The sequence below is a fragment of the Rhinolophus hipposideros genome, assembly GCF_964194185.1.
Source record: "Rhinolophus hipposideros genome assembly, chromosome: 9".
NCBI classification, from domain to species: Eukaryota; Metazoa; Chordata; class Mammalia; order Chiroptera; family Rhinolophidae; genus Rhinolophus; species Rhinolophus hipposideros.
This window is the reverse complement of record NC_138055.1, coordinates 89,860,409-89,883,626: the sequence shown is the minus strand read 5'-3', so window position 1 is coordinate 89,883,626 and position 23,218 is coordinate 89,860,409. Positions and strand designations below refer to the sequence as shown.

Here is a 23,218-nt window from a genome sequence, read left to right as displayed (position 1 = left end):
CAATAAGGATGAAGAACAAAAGTGAAGTGAAACCACAAATAAAAAGAAATGGAGAAGACTGCTGAATAATATTTATGAGATATTAAAGTTGCATAACATCTCAATGTAAAACTAAACACGGAACCACCTGCTCTAAGGTAACTGTAGTAACCCAGGTAACAAGAAAATGAAGAGAGTAAATACTCCCATCACCTTCATCAACAAAGTCCACAACTACTTAATCCATCTAGTGGGTAAAATTTGGCTCAGTTTTATTTTTAGAATCTTAATAGATATCTGTTATGGTAAACCAAGGAAGTTGCCTTTCTACTGAACTACACCTTGAATCTATTTCATTTAATAAAATATTGAGCAAATGCCAGAAATAAACAGAATCTTTTAGTTCTACAAACACCAGTGTCCTAATGACACTGTTAGGTAGTATTTATAATTATTCTTTCTTGTCCTCACACTTTCATAAAGATTACATGCATTTTTCTGTACTTAGATTATATGTACTCTATTTTTTTTTAAGTTTAGAATATTAGAGAAAAGAAAAGATTGTTTACTTTTAGAAAGGCCCAAAGTGTCAACCATAAAGAATAATAATTGGAAGGCACTGGAATTTTTAAGGACCGCACAGAAAACTGGAAGACAATGAGGTAATATTTTCAAAATTCTGAAGAAAAAATGATTTCTGAACTAGAATTCTATATGCAAACATGAGGGTAGAATGCAAAGTCTGAAAAAATTTGTATCACATTACAGACACAGAAATCGACGAGGAATGTGTGGTATCAAACTGAAGAAGTAAACCTAGAAAGAGAAAGACCTGGGATCCAGAAAAAAGGGGATCTACCGCACACGAGTGGTGAAGGAAGAAGCCTTGAGGGTGGCAGCAAGGCTAGAGAAAAAGTACAGATAGGAGCGCAGAATAGAAACTCGAGGAAAGGTGCTTCCAAGAAAAAAAAGAGTGGTTGTATAGATACAAGGATTAATTAATAAGGGATAATATATTTTAAAGTAATAATATTATTGGGAGGAATGTTAGAGTTCAAGACAGGAAGTTGGAAAACACTAGTGATATGTATACAAATAACTAATAAAATAAACAAAAACCCCAAAGCAATTATTACCACAAGAAAAAACTAAAAGTACTATAAAGGAAGTGTAATCATAGTATACTATGTGCCTTAGAGACAATAATGTAAAACTTGATATTACTATATTAGAAAGATATAAAACAGGAAATGTGTGTGGTGGCTTGTATAAAAAAGCTAATTCCTCATCATTCATAATAAGAAGTTAACAGATAATTAATGTCAAATAAGAAAAATAATAAAACAACAATATAAGAAAGTCATTTGGAAAGGTGAAGGTAAACAACAGAAACAACAGAAAGAGGTGAAGCTTGTTGACTCAGGAGAGCAGGAATAAAAGAGACGAGAATGAGATAGAGGCCTATTAGCATTTATTATAAGCCACATAGTATTATTTCACATTGAATGTAATATAAGTACATATTGTTCTGAAAAAAATCAAAACCAGATTTAAAAACGTTAAAACACTGCAAATAAACTAATGAGAATATAAAGAACATCTGAAAATTGTTATAAATATGCTATTTCAGACACTGACACTTTAAACATTTGGGTTAGTTACTGTGGAAAGAGAAAAGTCGTCCGGGCAAATATATCTTAAGACAGCACTAATGGTAGAGGATCCAAGATGGTGCAGTAGATAAACGCTGTGATTGCTTCCTCCAGTGACTACGTAAAAATTATAACTGTATCATAAAACCATCAAACTGGAGAATCATCTGAAGTCTAGCTGAATAGAAGTCCTAAAACGAAGGATATAAAGAAGCCACACTGAGACTGGCAGAAGAAGCAGAGACACAAAACTCACCGGCCCCACACCTGCATGTGGAAATTAAGGATCAGGTGCGATATTTCTGCCATGGAGGTCCCCCAGAGAAGAGAGGGACCCCAGCCCAACACTAAGCTCCCAAGTCCAGATTACTAATGCGGGGAAGAGAAGGCCCCACAATATCTGGCTGAGACAAAGCTGTGGGAAACCCAGACGTCTTCTAAAAGGGTCCATGTATACTTACTCACTCGCAGGCACTCACCCTGGGCTCTGGCAGAGGGACAGTGACTCGGGAGGAATCAGAGACATACAAGGGGAAAATGAGTTGTGAGGCTCCAGGGTGAGGACTGGAGGGACAGGCGCCATTTTCCCCATGTAGAATCCTTCTCCCCTGCAGCCAGCACGGGGTCACCATCATTCCTGTGTTGAGCCCTCCCCACACAGCCAAATCTAAATCTGCATTGGCTTGGTGACGCCGCTCAATCCACCCTGGTGACTCTCTGGGACTCTGCCCCACCCAATTCACGCAACCCTAGAGGCACTGTTTTGGCCAACAGCAAGCCACATCTGCACTACACTATTTCTTGGACAACTCTCAGGGGTTTCTGAACCCCAGGCAGGCAGCAGCTCTGAGACTTGGCTGAGTATCTCCAGGCTCAGCACTGGCACAAAACCAGAATTCACACTAACCTGGTGAACAAAACTTATCCCACCCCCTGAGACCCTGCCTCACCCAACTTGTGTACCACAGGACACTCTATCAGCAGCTGAGCCTTACAGGAGACAGCAGGCAACAGCAGGCCTCAGGGTGCCCTGGGCTTTTTGCAGACCTACTCCAGGCCTGGAACTGGAAGCAGCTGTCCTCAGTTCACATGTGGCCTCTCCCACGTACCTCTCCCACGTCCAGCACAGGGAACAACCAACTGCAAATCCCTTTGTAGCTCCTACCACATAGTCCCTGGCTAGTCACAGGCAGTGGCTGACCTGGGCCTGCACCAGAGGCCCCAGCCCTTCCCAAGAGGCACCAGAACCAACATACGTGGAGGACAGCTTCAGACCACAGCAAAGTACCACACAATTAGCCCCACAAGCACCACACCAAACGGTGGTCTCAGCAGGCACAAGAGCCCACTGGGGCAAATCCTGCTCAGTGGGATAAGCCCCCTGCACAACAGCCCGTAAGCTGTGGATGAGGCTAAACTCCACAGCCAGTCAGCCTGAGGGTCAATCCCACCCACTGATGTGCCAACAGCAATGAAGGCTCAAATATAACAGGAGGGCACACACAACCCACACAAGGGACACACCTGGAGCATCCAGCGCAAGTGAGCTGGAGGACTGTGCCATTAGGCCCCACATGGCACCTGCTACATAAGGCTACTGGGCCAAAACTGGGAGACATAGCAGATCTACCTAAATAGACACTGAGAGAAATAGAGAGAAATAAACACTGAGAGGGAGCCAAAATGAGAAAGCAAACAAATAGTTCCCAAATGAAAGAACAGGAGAAAACAAACAAAAAAACAAACAAACAAAAAGAACAAAAAAAACAGAAAAAAAAACAGGAATAAAAAACAAAAAAAGTAAACAAAATTGGGGCAAGCAACCTACCAGATACAGAGTTTAAAACAATGGTTAAAAGGATACTCAATGAACCTAGGGGAAGAACAGATGAACTCAGTGAGAACTTCAACAAAGAGATAGTAAGCATAAAAAAGGACACAGAAACCATAAAACTGAATCAGTCAGAAATGAAAAATACAATAACTGAAGTGAAGAAATCACCATCACACTACGTGAAGCAAAAGACTGGATCAGAAACTTGGAAGACAAGGTAGCAGAAAAACAACCAAATGAAACCACACACACAAAAAAGAATTTAAAAATTGAGGACAATTTAATAAACCTCTGGGACAACACTAAGCATAACATTTGCATCATAGGGGTACCAAAAAAAAAAAAAAAAGAGAGACAACAAGGGATTAAGAAAATATTTGAAAAAATAATGACTGAAAACTTTCCTAACCTGGAGAAGGAAATAGACATATAAGTCCAGGAAGTAGAGAGAGTCCCAAACAAGATGAACCCAAATAGGCCCACACCAAGACACATTATACTTAAAATGACAAAGGTGAAAGACAAAGAAAGAATCCTATAAGCAGCAAGAGAAAGGCAATCTAGTTACTTACAAGGAAGCTCCCATAAGATTGTCAGCTGATTTCTCAACAGATACTTTGCAGGCAAGAAAGGAGTGGCACAAAATATTCAAAGTGATGAAAAGCAAGGCCCTACAACCAAGCAAGGCTATCACTTAAAATTGAAGGGGAAAGAGCCTCTAAACACTGAAGGAACTGAAGGAGTTCATCACCACCAAACCAGTACTACAATAAATGTTAAAGAGACTTCCTTAAAAAGGAGGAGGAAAAACAAAGAACATAAATATGAGTAATACAATGGCAATAACTATGTATCTATCAATAATCACTTTAAATGTAAATGGATTAAATGATCCAATCAAAAGATATAAGGTAACTGAATTGGTAAGAAAACAAGACCCATACATATACTGTCTACACGAGACCCACTTCAGATCGAAAGACACACACAGACTACAAGTAAAGGGATTAAAACAAGATATTTCATGAAAATTAAAATGAAAAAGAAAGATGGGGCAGCAATACTTATATCAGACAAAATAGACTAAGACAAAGGTTATAATAAGAGACAAAGAGGAACATTACATAATGATAAAGCGATCAACCCACCAAGAGGATATAACCCTTATAAATTTATACACCCAACATGGGAGCACCTAAATATATAAAGCAAAAATGTACTAACATAAAGAGAGCAACAGTAATAAAATCATAGCAGGGGACTTTAATACAACATCGACACTAACGGATAGATGCTACAGACAGAAAAGCAACAAGGAAACAGCGGCCTTAAATGACTAAATCAGATGGATTAAATTGATATTTTCAGAGCATTTCACCCCAAAGCAGAATATATATCCTTTTCAAGTGCACATGGAACGTTTTCCAAGATAGGCCATATTCTAGGCCACAAAGCAAGTCTCAATAAAATTAAGAAGACTGCAATCATATCAAGTGTCTTCTCCAACCACAAATGGTATGGAATTAGAAACCAATTACATGAAAAAAAATGAAAAACACACAAACACACGGAGGCCAAGTAACATGTTACTAAATAATGAATGGGTCAACAAGAGATCAAGGATACCTTGAGACAAAAGATACCTTGAGACAAATGAAAATGAAAATACAACAACCCCATATCTGTGGAACACAGTGAAAGCAGTCCTAAGGGGGAAATTCATAGTAATGTAGGCCTACTTCATGAAATAAGAAAACTCTCAAAAAAAAGCAATCTAACCTTAACACCTAAAGAAACTAGAAAAAGAACAGCAAACAAAGCCCAATGTGACTTGAAGGAAGAAAATAATAAAGATCAGAGTGGAAATAAATGAAATGGAGTCTAAAGAAGAACACAAACAATAAATAAAACCAAGAGCTGGTTCTTTGAAAAGATAAACAAAATTGATAAAACTTTAACTGGACTCATTATGAAAAAGGGAGGGCTCAAATAAAATCAGAAATGAAACAGAAGTAATAACTGATACCAAACAAACACAAATGATTGTAAGAAAACATTATGAACAATTATATGCCAACACGTTGGAGAATCTGGAAGAAATGGATAAATTCCTAAAAACATACAATCTTCCAAGACTGAATCAAGAAAAAATAGAAAATCTGAACTGACCAATTACTATTAATGAAATAGAATCACTAATCAAAAAACTCCCAACAAACAAAAGTACTAGACCAGATGACTTCACAGGTGAATTTCATCAAATATTCAAAGAAGAATTAACACCTTTGCATCTCAAATTATTCCAAAGATTTCAAGAGGAGTGCATACTCCCAATTTTATGAGACCATTACCCTAATTCTCAAATCAGACAAAGACATTACAAGAAAAGAAAATCATAGGCCAATATCCCTGATGAACGCAGATGCAAAAACCATCACCAAATACTAGCAAACCGAATTCTGCAATACATTAAAAAGATCACACACCATGATAAAGCAGAATTTATTCCTGGGATGCAAGGTTGAATCAATATCTGCAAATCAATTAATGTGATATACCATATAAACAAGATGAAAGATAGATCATATGATAATATCAATAGATGCAGAAAAAGTGTTTGACAATATCCAGCATCCATTTATGATAAAAGCTCTCAGCAAAGTGGGAATAGAGGGCACATACCTCAACATAATAAACTGGCCATATACTGCAAACCCAGAGCTAACCTCATACTCAGTGGGGAAAAGCTAAAAGCATTCTCCTTAAGATCAGGAACAAGACAAGGGCCTTGTTCACCACTTTCATTGAACACAGTATTGGAAGCCCTAGCCACAAACAATCAGAGAGAGAGAGAAAAATAATAAAAGGCCTCCAAACTGGAAAGAAGTAAAATTGTCATTATTTGCAGATGACATAATACTATACAGAGAGGACCCTAGACTCCACCAAAAAAACTATTCGAACTAATAAATGAATTCAGTAAAGTAACAGGATACAAAGTTAATATTCAGAAATCCGTTCATTTTTATACACCCAGAATCAACTGCCAGAGAAAGAAATTCAGAAAACAATCCCATGTGCAACTGCATCAAAAAAATAAAATACCTAGGAATAAATTTAACCAAGGGGGAAAAGACTTGTACTTGGAAAACTATAACACACTGAAGAGGATACAAACAAATGGAAGCATATACCATGTCCATGGATAGGAAGAAGAATTAACATCGTTAAAACGCCCATACTACCCAAAGCAATCTAGAGATTCAGTGCAATTTCTATCAAGATCAAGTTCTATCAATCTATCAATTTCTATCAAGCAATCGTGTTTTTCACAGAACTAGACCAAATAATTTTAAAATTTATATGGGACCACCAAAGACCTTGAGTAGTCACAGCAATCTTGAGAAAGAACAAAGCTGGAGGTATCAAGCTAACTGATATCAAACTATACTACAAGGCTATGGTAACCAAAACAGCATGATACTGACATAAAAATAGACACATACATAAATGGAACAGAACAGATTGCCCAGAGATAAACCCACACCTATATGGTCACTTAATCTATGACAAAAGAGGCAAGAATGCAGAGTGGGATAAAGACAGTCTATTCAATAAATGGTGTTGGAGAAACTGGACAGATACATGTAAAAAACTGAAACTGGACCACCTTCGTACGCCATGTACAAGAATAAACTCAAAACAGATTAAAGGCTTAAATGTAAGACCCCAAACCATAAAACTCCCAAAAGACAACATAGGCAGCAAACTCTCTGACATCACTCTCAGTAATATATTTTCTGATATATCTCCTCAGGCAAGGAAAACAAAAGTAAAAGGTAACAAATGGGACTACGTCAAATTAAAAAATTTTTGCACAACAAAGGAAACCACCAACAAAACAAAAAGACATCCACTGAATGGGAAAAGATATTTGCCAATAATGCATCCAATAAGGGGTTACTATCCAAAATTTGTAAAGAACTCATATAAACAAATAATCGAATTAAAAAAAAATGGGCAAAAGACCTGAATGGACGTTTCTCCAGGGAAGATATACAGATGGCCAACAGACAAATAAAAAGATGCTCAATGTCACTAAGCATCAGAGAAATGCAAATAAAAACCACAATGCGATATCACCTCACACCTGTCAGAATGGCATCATCAATAAATCAACAAACAAGTGTTGGCGAAGATGTGGAGAAAAGGGAACCTGGGTGCACTGCTGGTGGGACTGCAAATTGGAGCAGCCACTATGGAAAACAGTTTGGTGGTTCCTCAAACAATTAAAATCAGAACTACTTTACGACCCCGCAATTCCACTTCTGGGTATTTATCCAAAGAAACCCAAAACACTAATTTGAAAAGATATATGCACCCCTTGTTCACTGCAGCAGTATTTACAACAGCCAACATATGGAAGCAACCCAAGCGCTCATCAATAGACAACTGTATAAAGAAGATATGCTACATTTATACACTGGAATAATATTTAGCCATAAAAAGAATGAAATCTTACCATTTGCAACAGCATGGATGAACCTAGAGGGTATTCTGTTAAGTGAAATAAGTCAGGCAAAGAAAGACAAATACCACATGATCTCACTTATATGTGGACTCTAAAGAACAAAATAAATCAACAAACAGAAACTCATAGATACAGAGAACAAACTGATGGTTGCCAGAGGAGAGGGGTTTGGGGAGCTGGGTGAAAAAGCTGAAGGCATTAAGAAATACAAATTGGTAGTTAGAAAATAGTCCCGGGGATATAAAGTACAGCATAGAGAATATAGTCAGTAGTGTTGCAACAACTATGTATAGTGCCAGGTGGGTACCAGACTAATCAGAAAATCATTGCATAAATTATATAAATGTCTAACCACTATGCTATAAACCTGAAACTAATGTAAAATAATATTGAATGTCAACTGTAACTGAAAAAATAAGTAATTGAAAAAGATAGCACTAATGGCCAAAAAAAGTTTAAGGAAAAAATGTGTAAATTTTAAGTCATTGTGCTCTTCAGTTTTTTTATTGAAAAATCATGAGTTTCTTCATGCCAATAATTTGCATGAATGAGTCAAAATTATGATGGGAAATTCCTTTCCAGGCTTTGGGTAACTGTGGGATATTCCAAATAACATTTTTTGAAAGGACGATATATTACAGTAAGTTCTGCTATTATTGTGAAGATAGCTAAAGCTTAAAATGTCCCAATAGTATATGTCTGAGACACGGCACCAAAGCAATAGCTTTCAAAATTGGCCCCGGACCCCATTTCTGTGCAAATAGTTTCTTTTTTTCCTTCACTACTACAAAAATGCTAGTGAGTTCATTTTAGTGATAGCTTGACACAGAATTCTAGTGACAAAACTGTTCATCTACACTATATATGACATGTAGTCATAAAATATGGTAAATGTTAAAAAAAATTTATTACAGTTAAAGACACGTTGCCATTAACCCCCCTCAACATACTCCCCCTCACTTCGAACACACATCCCATTAGTCTTGCCACTTTCAGAGGCAGTGCTGGAAGTTCCCTTTCGTGAGTGTCTTCCGTTGTACTGTCGTGGCTGCCTCCACATCATTTTGACTTTGGGGAAGAGCCAGAAGTTGCATGGTACCAGATCCGGTGAATAAGGTGGATAAGGACACACCATAGTGTTTTTATTTGACAGAAGCTGCCAAAACCAGAAGTGATGCGTGACACAAAGCGTTGTCACGATGGAGGATGAAGTAAAGACACGAAAGAGGACTTCTAGAACTGCTTCAGAAACTGGCAAGAACAACGGGATAAGTATGTTTGAAGCAAAGGGGAGTATTTTGAGGGAGATTAATAGCAGTGTCTTTTACTGTAATAATTTTTTTAAATTTAAACATTCACCGTATCTTTTAATCACACGGCTATACTTAATGGTCTATTTTTGCTTGGAGGAAGAGAAAAATCTGTTTAACGCCTGTACTTTGAGTGGAAGTGGCAGTTATCACCAGCTTCTCTGAATACCTGTGAGCCCACAAAATGTCAGCTGGTAAAGCACTGGACTTCAGAAACTGTGAAACAACAGACTTAGTATACTTCTGCTCTCAGGCCCAGGATTGAGGACGTCAAGGGTATGCTGCAAGTCCTGGGAAGTGCTTCTTGGTGACTCAGTGACAGTGATTACCCCAGGGACAGCCTAAGGCCCTGAATATGTGCTTCATAGTCTTAACTACACTTTCTCTTTCAGAAAGTCCACACACACAGTCCTGAAGTGAAACCATGAGGCATTTATGCTGTTATAAGCCTATAATCCTGGAGCAATCTGTGCAGAACCTCTGATATCCCCAATCCCTTCTATCCCCGGAATATTCCACAGGTTGAAGGATCTGAGGCACTAAGCCAATAGAAGGATGAATTACTTACTGGAACCACACACTGACACAGATTAAAGTTAAGATGTGACATGTCACACTATAGTTTGAAAAAATTATTCCTGTTGTTTACATGCAGTACTGATTTGCTGCTGGCTTGCAATAAAGTCTTCTAAACATCTTCACTAAATACATTATGTGTGCATAGCCACAGAGCACTTAAACTGTGGATGGTGCAAATTGAGATGTGCTGTAAATACACACTGAATTTTGAAAACTTACTACCAAAAAAAAAAAAAACAGAATGTGAAATGTTTCATTAATAATCTTCACATTGATCATATGTTGAAATGGTAATATTTTGGATATATTGGATTAAAAAATACATTATTAAAATTAGTTTCTAATGAAACTATTGAAGAATTCAAAATTACGTATGTGCTCACATTCTATTTCTACTGGACAGCATTGCAATTGCTAGAACAGTTTTTACATACGAAATGCAGCCATAAAAGGCTATATACCACATCATGATTTATATAAATTCATAACTTTTCTTAGCTCAGAGCCTATTAACACACAAATATGAGTGACATAGGTGAGAATCCTTACCGCAAACACTGCCAAAACCACTAACAATCCTTAGCACTGAAAATTACTGCAGTGATAACATTAATAAATCAAATTCAAAATCACTCTTCTGCCAACAGAGAAAACCAAGCTGTGGATTTAAAAGAAAAAAATACAGGCATATGGCAGAACACTTTAATACCTAGGGTATAAAGTGCCTCTATTAGTTGTTTATTGTTATATTAACAAGCTACCTTAAAACTTAGCAGCTTAAAACAACAGTGAACATTTTTTATTTCACACAGTTTCGTGGGTCAGGAACTCAAAGGCAGCTCAGCCAAACAGTTCTGGTTCCAGGGTCTCTGTGGGTTATAGTGAAGACGTCAGCCAGGATTCGGTGCTCTGCTTCCACTTACGTGGCTGGCAGCTGGTAACAGCTCTCGGCACAGGGCCTGTTCCTCTGCACAGGGCTGCCTGAGTGCTATGAGGACATGTCGCCTGGCTTTCCTCAGAGCAAGTGACCCAAGAGGCGAGGCAAAAGCATCAATGTCTTTTATGGTTTAGCGTCAGAAGTCACAAGCCACCACTTCTGACATTTTCTGTTGTTCACACAGATCAATCCTGACACAATGCAGGCCAGGGCTACACAAGGGAGAATGAATGCCAGAAGGGAAGGATGATTGGGGGCCATCTTGGAAGATGGTTATCCCAGTACCCAACTTTCGCTCCAGTATAAGAGAACTGGACTATCGATGAGGCAAGGAAGAATGAAAGCAGTGATTATCAAAACTGCTTCTGAGCGGAAAATATCTGTCAGGACAATAGGGCCTTTACTACAAAGACACAGCTTTTGCTTTGCGACTATAAGAAAATGGAACGCAATGACACTGTGTTACAATGGAACCCAAACATACCTAAAATGTAAAAGGCAGATACATATTAAGGAGACTTCATAAAATTGAGATAAGGATCAGCATATCACTGGATGTGGGTTCATCAAAATGCATATTCTGTCAGGAATTATTCAGAATAAAATTTGCCTTTGGATTGAGTTCTAATGAGAGATGTTTTCTTGTGCTTATGGTAAAAATTAGAGCAATCCGACTGAATTCATTAATAGCTCAATACTAAGAATGCTAAATACAACAGAGGTTTATTAATCAGTTTAGTTCTCATATTTTAGTGAACTTCTTTTCTTTTGGGAATCAACCCATTTTTAAGAAAATATGAAATGAAATATTCAGTCTTATTGGCCTTCACTGAGACTCTTGTTCCCTCATGAATTTTCATCATAGTGATTCTACTCTTAAATTAGACTGGGAAAGGGCGGGAGGCGGGGAGGGGGGTGTCACAAAATTTAGCCAAAAACAAAGACAGGAATTATTTGCACTGTTTGGTGTTAATCGACTTTTGTAGTACTCATTATTTGGAAGAAAAGTATTAAATAGGCAGCCTAGGGGGAAAAGACTAAGTAGAAAAAGAGACTTCCATTTTACTCACCTGCTCTAACTTGTAAGTTTCACTCTGTTTAACCAATTCAGGCAACCCAAAACTTAGACATGCACTGTGTGTCACAGAGAGCTCCTTTAACACCTAGCTGGTGACAGCAAAGGAACGTGCTTTACCATTTTAAATAGTTCATTAAATCTAAATCATTCAGTAATTAAATCATTTAACAGCAGTGTCTTTAGAATTTTATTTCAACTGCTATAAATTATGTTTGCACTCATCAAAACTAACACACCAGTTTTCCTACCACTGAATTAGGTACCGAAGCCAACTTCCTGTGCCAACTATACTAATATTAGTATAGTTAAGATCAAATGAAACCACTTAATTCACAGAGTATAGGGTTCAAACAGGTGGTTTATGTGACTAGTTTGGGGGGCATGGCAGAGGGTGAGAGAGAGGAAACTGGAAACTACCAAATAATTCCTAATATCCTAAAGTAAGATGACTTCTATATTCAGACGAAATTAAGGCAAAAGCTGTGACAGCTGTAACTGTAATTTCACCCAGAAAAATTAACAAGAAGACTGGACTCTTTAGCAAATCCCATAATACTACTTCCCTAATACATTCCTCTGAACTTTGCTTCTTGACATCAGCTCTCTGACCATTAAGCTATACAACACTGCAGCTGTAAGACTCTAGTCTTCACTGCCGTTCTTTCAAATCAAATACTCAATAAGGAAAGCAAAGAAAAAAACAAAACACAGCAATTAAAATTAATCTTTTGTTCTCTTCAAACATCTCTCTCAAAATTAAAAAAAAAAAGGTTCAATAATACAGTAACATAAAAGAAGTCACTTCATAATGGTAGATCTTATTAAGCTTTTCCTTTTTCCAGCAGCAGTAGAAAGGTCATTGCAGATTTCTCCTAGATTATCCAAGATAACACTGCCTCTCACGTTCACTCATCCCTTTCTCAACTCTGACTCTACCATGGTTATGGAGATCATTTATTTGGATTAATATTAAGAGCTGCTTCCTTTGGAGTAAACACCACTTACCAGAGAGACTTTAACATGTTCTGAAAGATAGTAATGTTAACTGCTATCCGTTATCCTTAATGTAAAGAGACAGTAATTCTTTATCACCCTCAACCCCACTGCTATTCTTTCTCCCTCTTTCCCATCCCCCAAGTATACATACACTTGCAGAAAATTTCATTAAAATCATTCAACATGTCAGAATTCAATTACCAACTGTTCAGATGTTTAGTGGGGAAAATAATTGAAGCCAGCTGCACTGATGCAGTCAATTTTCAGAAAAGAAAGCTAGCCTAACACAGAGACAGAATTTGGTTACATACCAACTACTTTTTATTTTAAGGAAATGCTTTGGATTAAAATTTAAAGACATTTTCTTTTCCCTTCTCTTCTAAAGTCCCTCAAATATCTCCCCCAGTTAGAGCAGAACTCTGATATAGCCTCAATTGTTAAAAATCAAAGTCAAAACAAAAGCAGATGCATTTCATTAAAGACATGGAAATACTGATTTATGTAAATAACTTTTACAGAGCATCTAGTACAAAAATCCCATATATGCAAAGGGTGTCAAAAAAAATGTATACAAATGTTAAGAAAGGAAAAAACTGTATTAACATTGTAATACTCAAAATATATGGATAACGAAAGATGAATGCAAGTCACGTGTACACACTATTTTGGCATTCCAGGTATTATTGGCCAGATTCTCATCTTGAAAATTCTGGTAGTTGGTTATCAGAAACTTGGGCAAGGACATGGGGTTTACCTAATCCTAGCACATCTTCTCTGATTGGTATGCTTATAAAAAGAAAAAGCATAAATTTTCAAAGTCTTTACCAAAAATCCCAAAGGTGATCTTTTACTTAAAATAATAGCAACTGACAGGCCGACTCTCACATTTGAGGCCTTGGCAAATGGCCTATATTGTACGTCTGCCTCAGCTCTCTCTTTTTAAAAGTGAAAAGAATCTTATTGGAGACTTCACTTTCCAAATGCAAAGAAGAAGTTTCCATAATAACAAAGGAAAGGATTAAACCACTCATTTCACTGAGGTGAGAACACAGTACTTACTGATAAAAATTTAGTGCCAAACCTAACATTAACCTCTCATCATTTTACGGTGAACATTCTTATAATAAGCTCAAAGGATGTGGCCAAATTTCCCATACAACAGGGCTAACCTTAACTCTAGGAAATGGCTGAACACTCTACATATTAGTACTATCATAAACATTCTTACAGTGTAATCCTAACCCCATTTACTACCCTGTCAAGAACACCATAAAAACTCACCAATGCCCATATTCCAGATAGAAAAAAATCCTGTTTTACCAAGAAAAAAATAATTAAAAAGGAAGAACTTATGTAGGATTAAATCTTTAAATAGGCCAAGGAGAACATCTATCAAGAAGAAACCAAAATTTATTTTGACAAAAACAAGAACATTCATATATTAGAGGTATCTAGCATGTGACACATCACATACTATTTCTAGAAAGATGTGAGGGAATCTTAATTTTTAAATAAGGTTTTCATAAATAATTATCCTCATGATCAATGTGAAAACCAAGGATAAGTAGTCTTCATTTCAGAAAGTGAAAAAACAATGTCTTACCAAAATGGAAGAAATTTTGTTTGTAGATAGAGCAAATCAAATCAAATTTGAAAGAAAAACATTTTACTAATTCTGCAGCTAAGAGAGAATATGCCTAAAATGCTTTTCCTTTTTCTCTATTTCTATTGTTTTCATTTTCTTTGAACTTTATTCTTAATATTTATTGGTCTCAGGAGAGCTGACTCGCATACGATCCAGTGTTCTTTCAGCAGACCCATTAATCTCTCTGACAGTCCCCTTTCTCAAGGTTAAATTCAGATACTTATCTTTGTTATAAATAAAAACAAAGCACCAAACCACTGTTAGTATGAGCCCCCTTTCCAGTCCAGTCTACCTTGCCTTATTAGACTGCGACTAAACCTTGTAGTTTTATCAAAAGACAAAGTGTTATTGTTTAAAGAATAAAAATATACAAGATAAATATTCTCAACTGAGGGAAGAGGACATTTCCTTTGCTAAAATACGTGAGGCCCTTAAAGAGTACTCTATGAAATTTTAGAGAATATTAGGATGTTAAATATAGTATCATAATATAAAGTTTTTTCTAAATGTGTAACTCAAGTTTTAAATTGCGTTATTTATAAAATTATCATTGCAATTAATGAACAGCTAGCTACCTATGCAAAATATTGTTTAAGAAAGGCTAAAGAGCAATTCAAAAAATATCCCTTATCCTAAAGCCGATATAAGCTGGTAGAGAAGGGGTAAACCATGATTAAATCACACAGGAGCAATTATGAAACAAGGTATTGAAAAGTATAAAACAATAGAGTACAATTAAACGTAAGGCTGAGGAACAATGGATAAGACAATACTGATAACAGGGTAGAATTCATCAACAAAGGCTAGTTGTAAACCAGGATCTTTTGGTGGCAAAAGTGGAAATCGACAGGAAAAGGATTCTGCATCAATAGAAGAGCACAAATGAGGAAACCAACAAGCTGTATTTAAACACTACAGCTTGCCTAGCCTAGGGCAGCAACACTAGAGAGGATCTCACCTAGAAATGAGGTTAGAAATACCATTGACCTTGAACAACACAGGTTCGAAGTGTGCGGGTCCACTTATACACAGATTTTTTCCAATAAATATACTAGAAAATTTTTTGGAGATTTGTGACAATTTGTAAAAACTTGCAGATGAACTGTATATCCTAGAAACAGCAAAAATAACTAAGAAAAGGCTAGGTATGTCATGAATACACAGACAATTCATCTTGTAAGCAGACAACATAAATCTATAGTACTGTAAATAAAGTACAGTACTGTAAATATTTTTCTTTTGATTTTCTTAATAACATTTTCTTTTCTCTAGCTTATTTTATTGTAAGAATATAGTATATAATACATATGCAAAATATGTGTTAATCGACCTTTTATACTATCGGTAAGTCTTCCCGTCAAGAATAGGCTGAGTATTAGTAAGTTAAGTTTCTGAAGAGTCAGAAGTTATATGAGGATTTCCAACTGCAGGAGGTCGGGGGGCAATGCACCTCTAACCCCTGCATTGTGCAAGGATCATCTATACTTAAAGGGTTTGGATGATGGGAGACTCCAAAGGCCAGGCTAAGATGCTTGTGAATGAGAGTTCCTGACATCTGTCAATGCAATTAAAATCAATAAACATTTTTAGAGAGAACCAACTATGTACAGAGCACCAAGACATGGTTCCCAAACTCAAGTAAATAGGGAAAACAACACAGAAAATCACTAGCATATAATCCAAAGTAAGAAAAAATAATGCCTGAAACCAAAGCAGAAATACACTCTAGTAGAATTACAACAGAGAATTGTGATTAATTCCAACCATGAGAATTTAGGTAGACTTCAAAGGAGGGAGCACTGATCTGCACCTTAAAAGATGAGTAGGCTTTCAATAGGGAGCTTTTCTAATTCCCAAATCAGCATCAGTCACATCAGCTGAGATTATGCTTCCATATAATGTTCCATGTAATGTTTGTGTGGGAGTCTCTTGTTGCTGGGATTTACCTAATTTCAGTTCCTCATACAGCCATTACTCTGAATTGCACTGTAACACACCTTTTGACATATCCACACAAAAAAGGTTATAATAAACATATGTAATGTTCAGAGAGGGAAAAAACCATCTCTTATTGATCTCTATCCTCACAGTACTCATTAGAGTGACAGTTCCATAACAGGCACTCTATAATTATTTATGGAAGAAAACTACAGATTATTCTGAAATCTGATTTACACAATTAAAGTGAAATATGGCTCACAGAAAACATTTATGAAAACTCAGAACTGAATTTAACTATACAGAGCTAAATTCTTGAGTACGGGAAACAGAAAACTGGGCAAAACTGAATGCAGAATATCAAAAGAAGAGGCACCAGAATGGCAAAACACGATAATTACAAATATGTGCCTCACTGTTTTTATCATTCATGTCCTTCATGTGTGAATATCAAATGGAACTGTAAAACAGTTTAAGTGTGAGTATGTGTGGACCAGGCTAGAAACACTTTCAACAAGAACTACAATACAATCAAGTCCTACAATAGTCAGGTACGTACCTAAGATATCGTAAGATCAAAAGATTTTGTGAGAGATCCTTTAGTAGAGCTCGTACGTTTCTACTTTCTGAAACCACAAGGTGGCCTGGGCTCACTGTGTCGTTTCCCTGCCCCAGTCCTGGAATCAACCTGTTTTCCAAGAGACTTTGTTTCATCTGATTGTAGAAAGGTGTACAAAAACCAGTATCTGGTTGTTAGTTATGCTCATTGCTTCCAAGCCTTCTTAATGGAAGAGTTAGGAAATACATGCATAATACACACATCAGTGGTATAATATGCATGTGGTATAATAACCACATGCATATATACACATCAGTAGCCTTACATCTATGTGCATGTAAATTAAATACCATGAGTTCATACTGCTAGCTCTGATTCAAGTACACCACCACAGGGTTCATTTACGCCTTCCCACTTGTTTGCAACTTCTGTTTCAAACAACAAAAAAACTCAGCCCTCATTACCTACAACACACTTATTTGTTGAATTCTGGCACACATATAATGTGGTTTCAGAATGCCTAACTTATCCTCTGTGAAAAACACAGTTACTACTAGATTACAACATTTATGTACACTTCTTTTTGTCTTCACTTTTTTCAGTCAAGAAAATGTCTTCCAAACTATTCAGGTTAGTTTCCTTCTTCCCCACCCCTTTGAGGATGGGTATGTTATTCATTTATAAAACAGGTCTGTTTGTTAGCATGTCTACTACTTTTGGGGTCAGCCCCCCATCCCCCGCCACACACACACACACACACACACACACACACACACACAGAACTTGATTGGTTTTGTTTCGTTTTTAGAGCTTACAAAGGATATGTGAAATTTACTGAGGTTCTAAGAGTCAGAGCTGTACAAAAAGATATGCTGAGAGAAGTGTCACTTTCTCCTCAAACCTACTCCCCAATCCCATTTCCCCTTCTTTCCACTCTTCTCCCAACAACTCCCAAGGACAGCTGGTCTCTTTAGTTTCTAGTCTATTCTTCCTGTTTTCTTTTGAAAAAAAGATCAGATATGCTTGTACTTTCTTACATCAAGCGTAGCATACAATAGAGGCCTTTTGTGCTTCTTTTCTACACTTGACAGAATGTCCTGAAAATCCCTCCTCATCAGTTCATTAGCGATCTTCCTCAGTTTTTAAACGCTGCCAGTCTCCAATGGGTGTGTGTACCACAGTGGATGCAAGCCCTCGCCCACCTATGGGCAATTGGGTCGCCTCCAATTACCACCAACATGGCAAAAACCTCGCGCACATGTACAGTCCTGTTGGAGATGTATCTTCAGATACATGTAGATGTTGGACAGCTGAGTCAGTAAGTAACTGCCTATGTGTAAAATATTTATAACCCACACAAAAAATCACTTTGGGGATTCTAATAATTTTTAAGAGTATCAAGGGACTTCTAAAAAAGGTTGAGCCTAGTTAATACAACTCAGAGTAATAACTGTCCAAAAGACAAAGGTACAAACAGGATACAACTGAGTAGCAAGCGGGTATCTTAAAACAGGGCATTCATAATTGAGGCCAGGATAAACAAAAGCAATGTTTAGAGCTTATGGGAGCCCTAGATCCCCTCCATTTGGGGTATCATTTTCATTTCATATGTAAGGAATTTGTTTAATCTCTTCAGAATTCTTTTAATGTGTAGAGCCAAGAACAAAGCAATTTGTTTCCAAACTCACTTTCTGCCAGAAATGAATACTTTTGATTCTATCTGAAGAATTAAAAAAATAGAAAATTGGAAAGAAATAAAGTTACCTTTTCAGAAAACTTCCAAAATAAAATATGGAATTTGAAAAATAAAAAGCCACAGTGCAGCAAGGACAATAAAAGTACAAATGCTACGGGCAACTATCATGAATAAATCTCACACGTGATGCTGAATAAAAGAGGTCACAAAATAACAAATATGATTCCATTTATACAAAATAAAAACATGCAAAACTAACCTATACTTTTTATTTAATACGTACTCAGGTCAAAAGAAAAACAAAGAACAATAAAAATCAAAATAATGATTTCTTCTGAAGGAAGAGAGGAAATAAAGACTGGGAAGAAATACACATGCGATTTCTGGTATGCCAGTGATACCCTTGAGACAAACACTTCATGTCCATTATTTATACTGTGTATGCTTTATGTACTTTTTAAAATGTATTTTATTTTTCATAATAAAGAAAGGTAAATTAAAACGCTATACGAATCTTTGTAGCAAACTGTAACTTCTACCAGGAAAAGTGAAGCTAATTGATGAACTTAACACCACTGGCAGTCACTGAGTAACAAAAGGTAAAAATGAACCTTTTAGTCCAAATCAAGTTTTCATTTTCACAAACAAAAGAAAATACACTGTGTTTGTTAACATGGTAAGTAGAATTAACCTTTGGAAGCCAAGGAAAAATTAAATATTCATGACCCATCAAAGTTCAAAACATTAAGTATAAAGTATTTCTTTTTAACAAGAGAAAGAAAGTATTTTAATCTAAGAATTATTATTATCTCCATGGTAGAAACACTAAAATCCTAAAATAATTCCTTCCCTTTACTTCTCCTACTTCGTGAAAACATCAATAGATGGACCCAAATGAACATTCAGAAATGTAAAACGCACAAAAGAAATCAGGAAGAAGAATTTTAAAAATGATAAATCCTCAATCAACTGCTTTTCTATGATTCTACTCCCTCATGAATGCTATTATGCGCCATTTCTCCAGGAATCGCTAGCTTATCTTTGAGCCGGGAGTCAGATGCAGAGCTCACAGTCTGGGTGCCAGCGATACTACCACTGGGCTGTCATCTGCAGGAAGGCGGTTAAAAAATAATAACAGAGCTGGTTGGTAAAAGAACTGAAATCAGCTCCAAAGTATCCTATTTGTAGTCCAGCTCTTTGCGCAATATTTGAATGACTGATATGTATGTGTATCTTGCATGTGGCCATCAGTTCCCATTTTTCATTACTTTAATCTTAAATATCTACCATTCTGAGACACATTGGCAAAGTCATTCACCCACTCTAAACTAGTTTTCTCTGTATGTGATGTAGAGAAAACATTATGTATTTCTTTACAAAAATTACATAAATATATGTAATATAAGTAAATAATTTGATTTACTTATCTCTTGGATTATATGAGTACATAAGAGATTACATACGAACGCACTTTTTGTGTTATAACAACTGATAAAAGATTAAAAAGGAGCCATTCCATTTACAGACAGACTGGTAGTAGAAAACAATAAAATGGACGCTGAGGGAGAAACAAGACAAACGAAACAGTTAAGGAAGGGACTAATATATAGAAGGGCTTATCCTATCATAAAATAAATATTTTCTACAATTAAAAAAATGTGATCCTAGTTCAAGAAGGAGGTTAAATTGAAATACTAGAAACAGCCTTAATTATTAAGCAATTTCACAAAATATGAAGATGCCAATTCAAACTTATAAGCAATGAAATAATTTCCTAGTCTAGTGAAATTGTCAGCAATGAAGAAAAGCTAAGACCGTCACCACACAAAATACCTTTAAAATAATTTAAATTAAAAAGTAAAAGCAGAAAATGAAAGCCTAGAACAACTGAAAAAGATTTATAGGTAAATATTTGTATGTTCTCAGAATGGGGAAAACCTGAGCTAAAAAATCATGGGAAAAAAGCCACCATGGCAGAGAGAGAGAGATTTGATTTCCTTAATAAACAAATGAGAATTTAAGATATGAATAAATACTCAGCTTCACTGGTAATCAGAAAAATATAAATTAAAACAAACATTAAATAGTTTCCAACTATCAGATTTGGCACAAAAATAAAAAGGAGGAAGAAGAGAAAATTGACAGTGAGGGAAAATTGGTATGCTGCTTTTTTAAAAAGTTGGTGTTTTTGAGGAAATTTATACTGTTTCTATAACGGGTATGTATTTTATAATCAGTAAAAGTTATATAAAAAGGAATGAAAAAAGGAATTAATTCAGATTGTCATGCCTGAAATGAGTATGTTGAAAGCCTAAAACTGGCTTCAACATACCAGATATTAACTACTCCAAATCTCTCCAGTAAAGATTTCAGGATTATGCAATTTTGTTCTAAACACTCTATCATACCCAGTTAGAAGCTGTAACGAGAGAAAAACAATCTGGCAGTGGATTAACAGTCTCAGTGCAAGTTTCAGAGGGTTCTAGCCAGTTTATGGTATTTTCTAACACTTAAACCTTCATTCTGATGGGCTAAAAATCCGAAGTCTCAGTTAGAATCATGGCTGAACCACTTAGAAAGCTGTGTGCATTCAGGTTAATTAACTTGATTTCTCTGGGTCTATTTTCTCATCTGTACATAGTGCACATAACCGTCCACCCTGCTGAACAGCGGTGAAGGTTAGAAATAACGAATGCCCGGGACCACCATCAAGGACCGGGCACGTAATTGGCACTTATCATATGATCACTGCTACTACTGTTATTGAACCTGGTTTGATTAATCAATTATCACTCCACTGAAGTAAAAAACGTATAGTTTATACATCCTGCATGACTGTGAAATACGCTCTCTAAACTGAATTTTTAAAAAGGAAGGAAAGAAAGAGGGAAGGAGGGAAAAATAGAAAAGACAGATGGGGAAAAAGGCGGAGGAGGAGGAAGAATGGACAAAAGAAGTTAAAACACAGACACAAACCAAGGTTAGCAATACACTTTAATGGAGGAAAATAGCAAACAGTTACACTGACCACCCTCAAGTTCAATAGGATCCACTCATTAAACTGACATCGAACTTACCAATTAAGTGTGATCAACTTGAAGCCAGATGAACTTTCTCCTATGCTGAGATGTCCTCACAAAGCTGTGGAATAAAACTTGCCTTTTCTACTTAAAGCCATTCCTTTATTGCTAAATAGGTGGTCTGAGAGGAAAGCAGCAAGCAGGATTAGAAAGAGAAAAAGAGGAGCCCAAAGGTGAAGAGACAAACTACATGCCCTGTGGGGGCGAGAGGTCTTCAGCCGCCCCTCGCAGACTCTGGGTTCTGACCTGCAGCTGTGCGGAGCTGTCGTTGAGGTTGTCCTCCCTTCGCCGCGCCTCCTCGAGCATCTGCGCGCTCTTCTTCTTCTCCACCTGTTCCTTGTGCTTCAGATTTGCAACCTTCTTATTCTGGTCTTTCACCTGCCTGTGGATAGGGCAGAGAAAAATCAAGCTATTCACACATATGCATAGAAAAAAACATGTTTATTTACAGACTTACACCACTGCCACCAAAGAATAGCCTGAAAACCAACAGAGAATTCCTGCTGCAAAAATTTTCCAACACTTGCAAATGCTCTCCTGATAGTGGCAAATTGATGTTTCAAGAACATGTATTTCAGCATGTACTTTATGAAGCACAATGAAATCATAAAACAAAAGAAGGGTATGAGGTAGTTTGAAATGACATGAAAAAGGTCAGAGATTTATGTTGGAAATACGGAAACAGTCTCCTGACATCAGTGCTATAAAACAGGAGAATGGATGATTAAGAAAGGTTTTGTAATGCAACTCTAATTTTGCAACTATTAAATCTTTCAAATGTTCAAAAGGCTATCTGCCATGCATTATGTAAATGAAATAATGATATAAAGATCTCGGAATCCAGCTTAAGCAACAGAACTATGTATCTACTTCTGAAACTCCCCACCCTATTCCACTGCATCCACACTAAAAATAACTTACATCCGAAAAATGTTGTGTTTAAAATGTCCTTGCTTTTATTATCATTTTGCTACATATATGGATCCTTTACTTATTTTGTACATTTTTGAAATTTATAGTTTATTAATAAACTATTTTTTCTTTTTAATATGTTTTCAGACTCATACTGATCAATGAGTATACCGTAGTTTTTTTTTTTATCCCCTTCATTTTCACTGCAGTATAAAATAACATACAGCAATTGTTTTAACCCATTCACAAGTCGATGAACAACTGGGTTGTTTCGTTTTTCTTATTATTACAAATAATGCTGCTAGGTACACTCTGACATACCTGTGCAAGAGTTTCTCGAAGGTACAGGCCTACAAACTGAATCATGAGGCCATATGGTAGGTATAATACCTTCAACTTGACTAATTATTTTCCAGGAGGTTGTATTAATTTATACTTACATGAGTAGCCAATCTGGTAGATATATATACAAATATATGTCATTATAGTTTT

The 23,218-nt window shown here is 36.5% G+C and overlaps 1 protein-coding gene across 7 annotated transcripts in view; it reads right to left on the bottom strand.

Annotated features, from left to right (window-relative positions):
• ERC1 (ELKS/RAB6-interacting/CAST family member 1) overlaps positions 1-23,218 on the bottom strand; it is a 483,911-nt gene that overhangs the window by 237,646 nt on the left and 223,047 nt on the right. For all 7 annotated transcript variants that reach the window (XM_081060693.1, XM_081060695.1, XM_081060696.1 and 4 more), the window contains one exon: positions 22,061-22,196. In XM_081060693.1, coding sequence (XP_080916819.1) covers positions 22,061-22,196 — 136 coding nt within the window. The remainder of the gene's footprint in view (positions 1-22,060; positions 22,197-23,218) is intronic.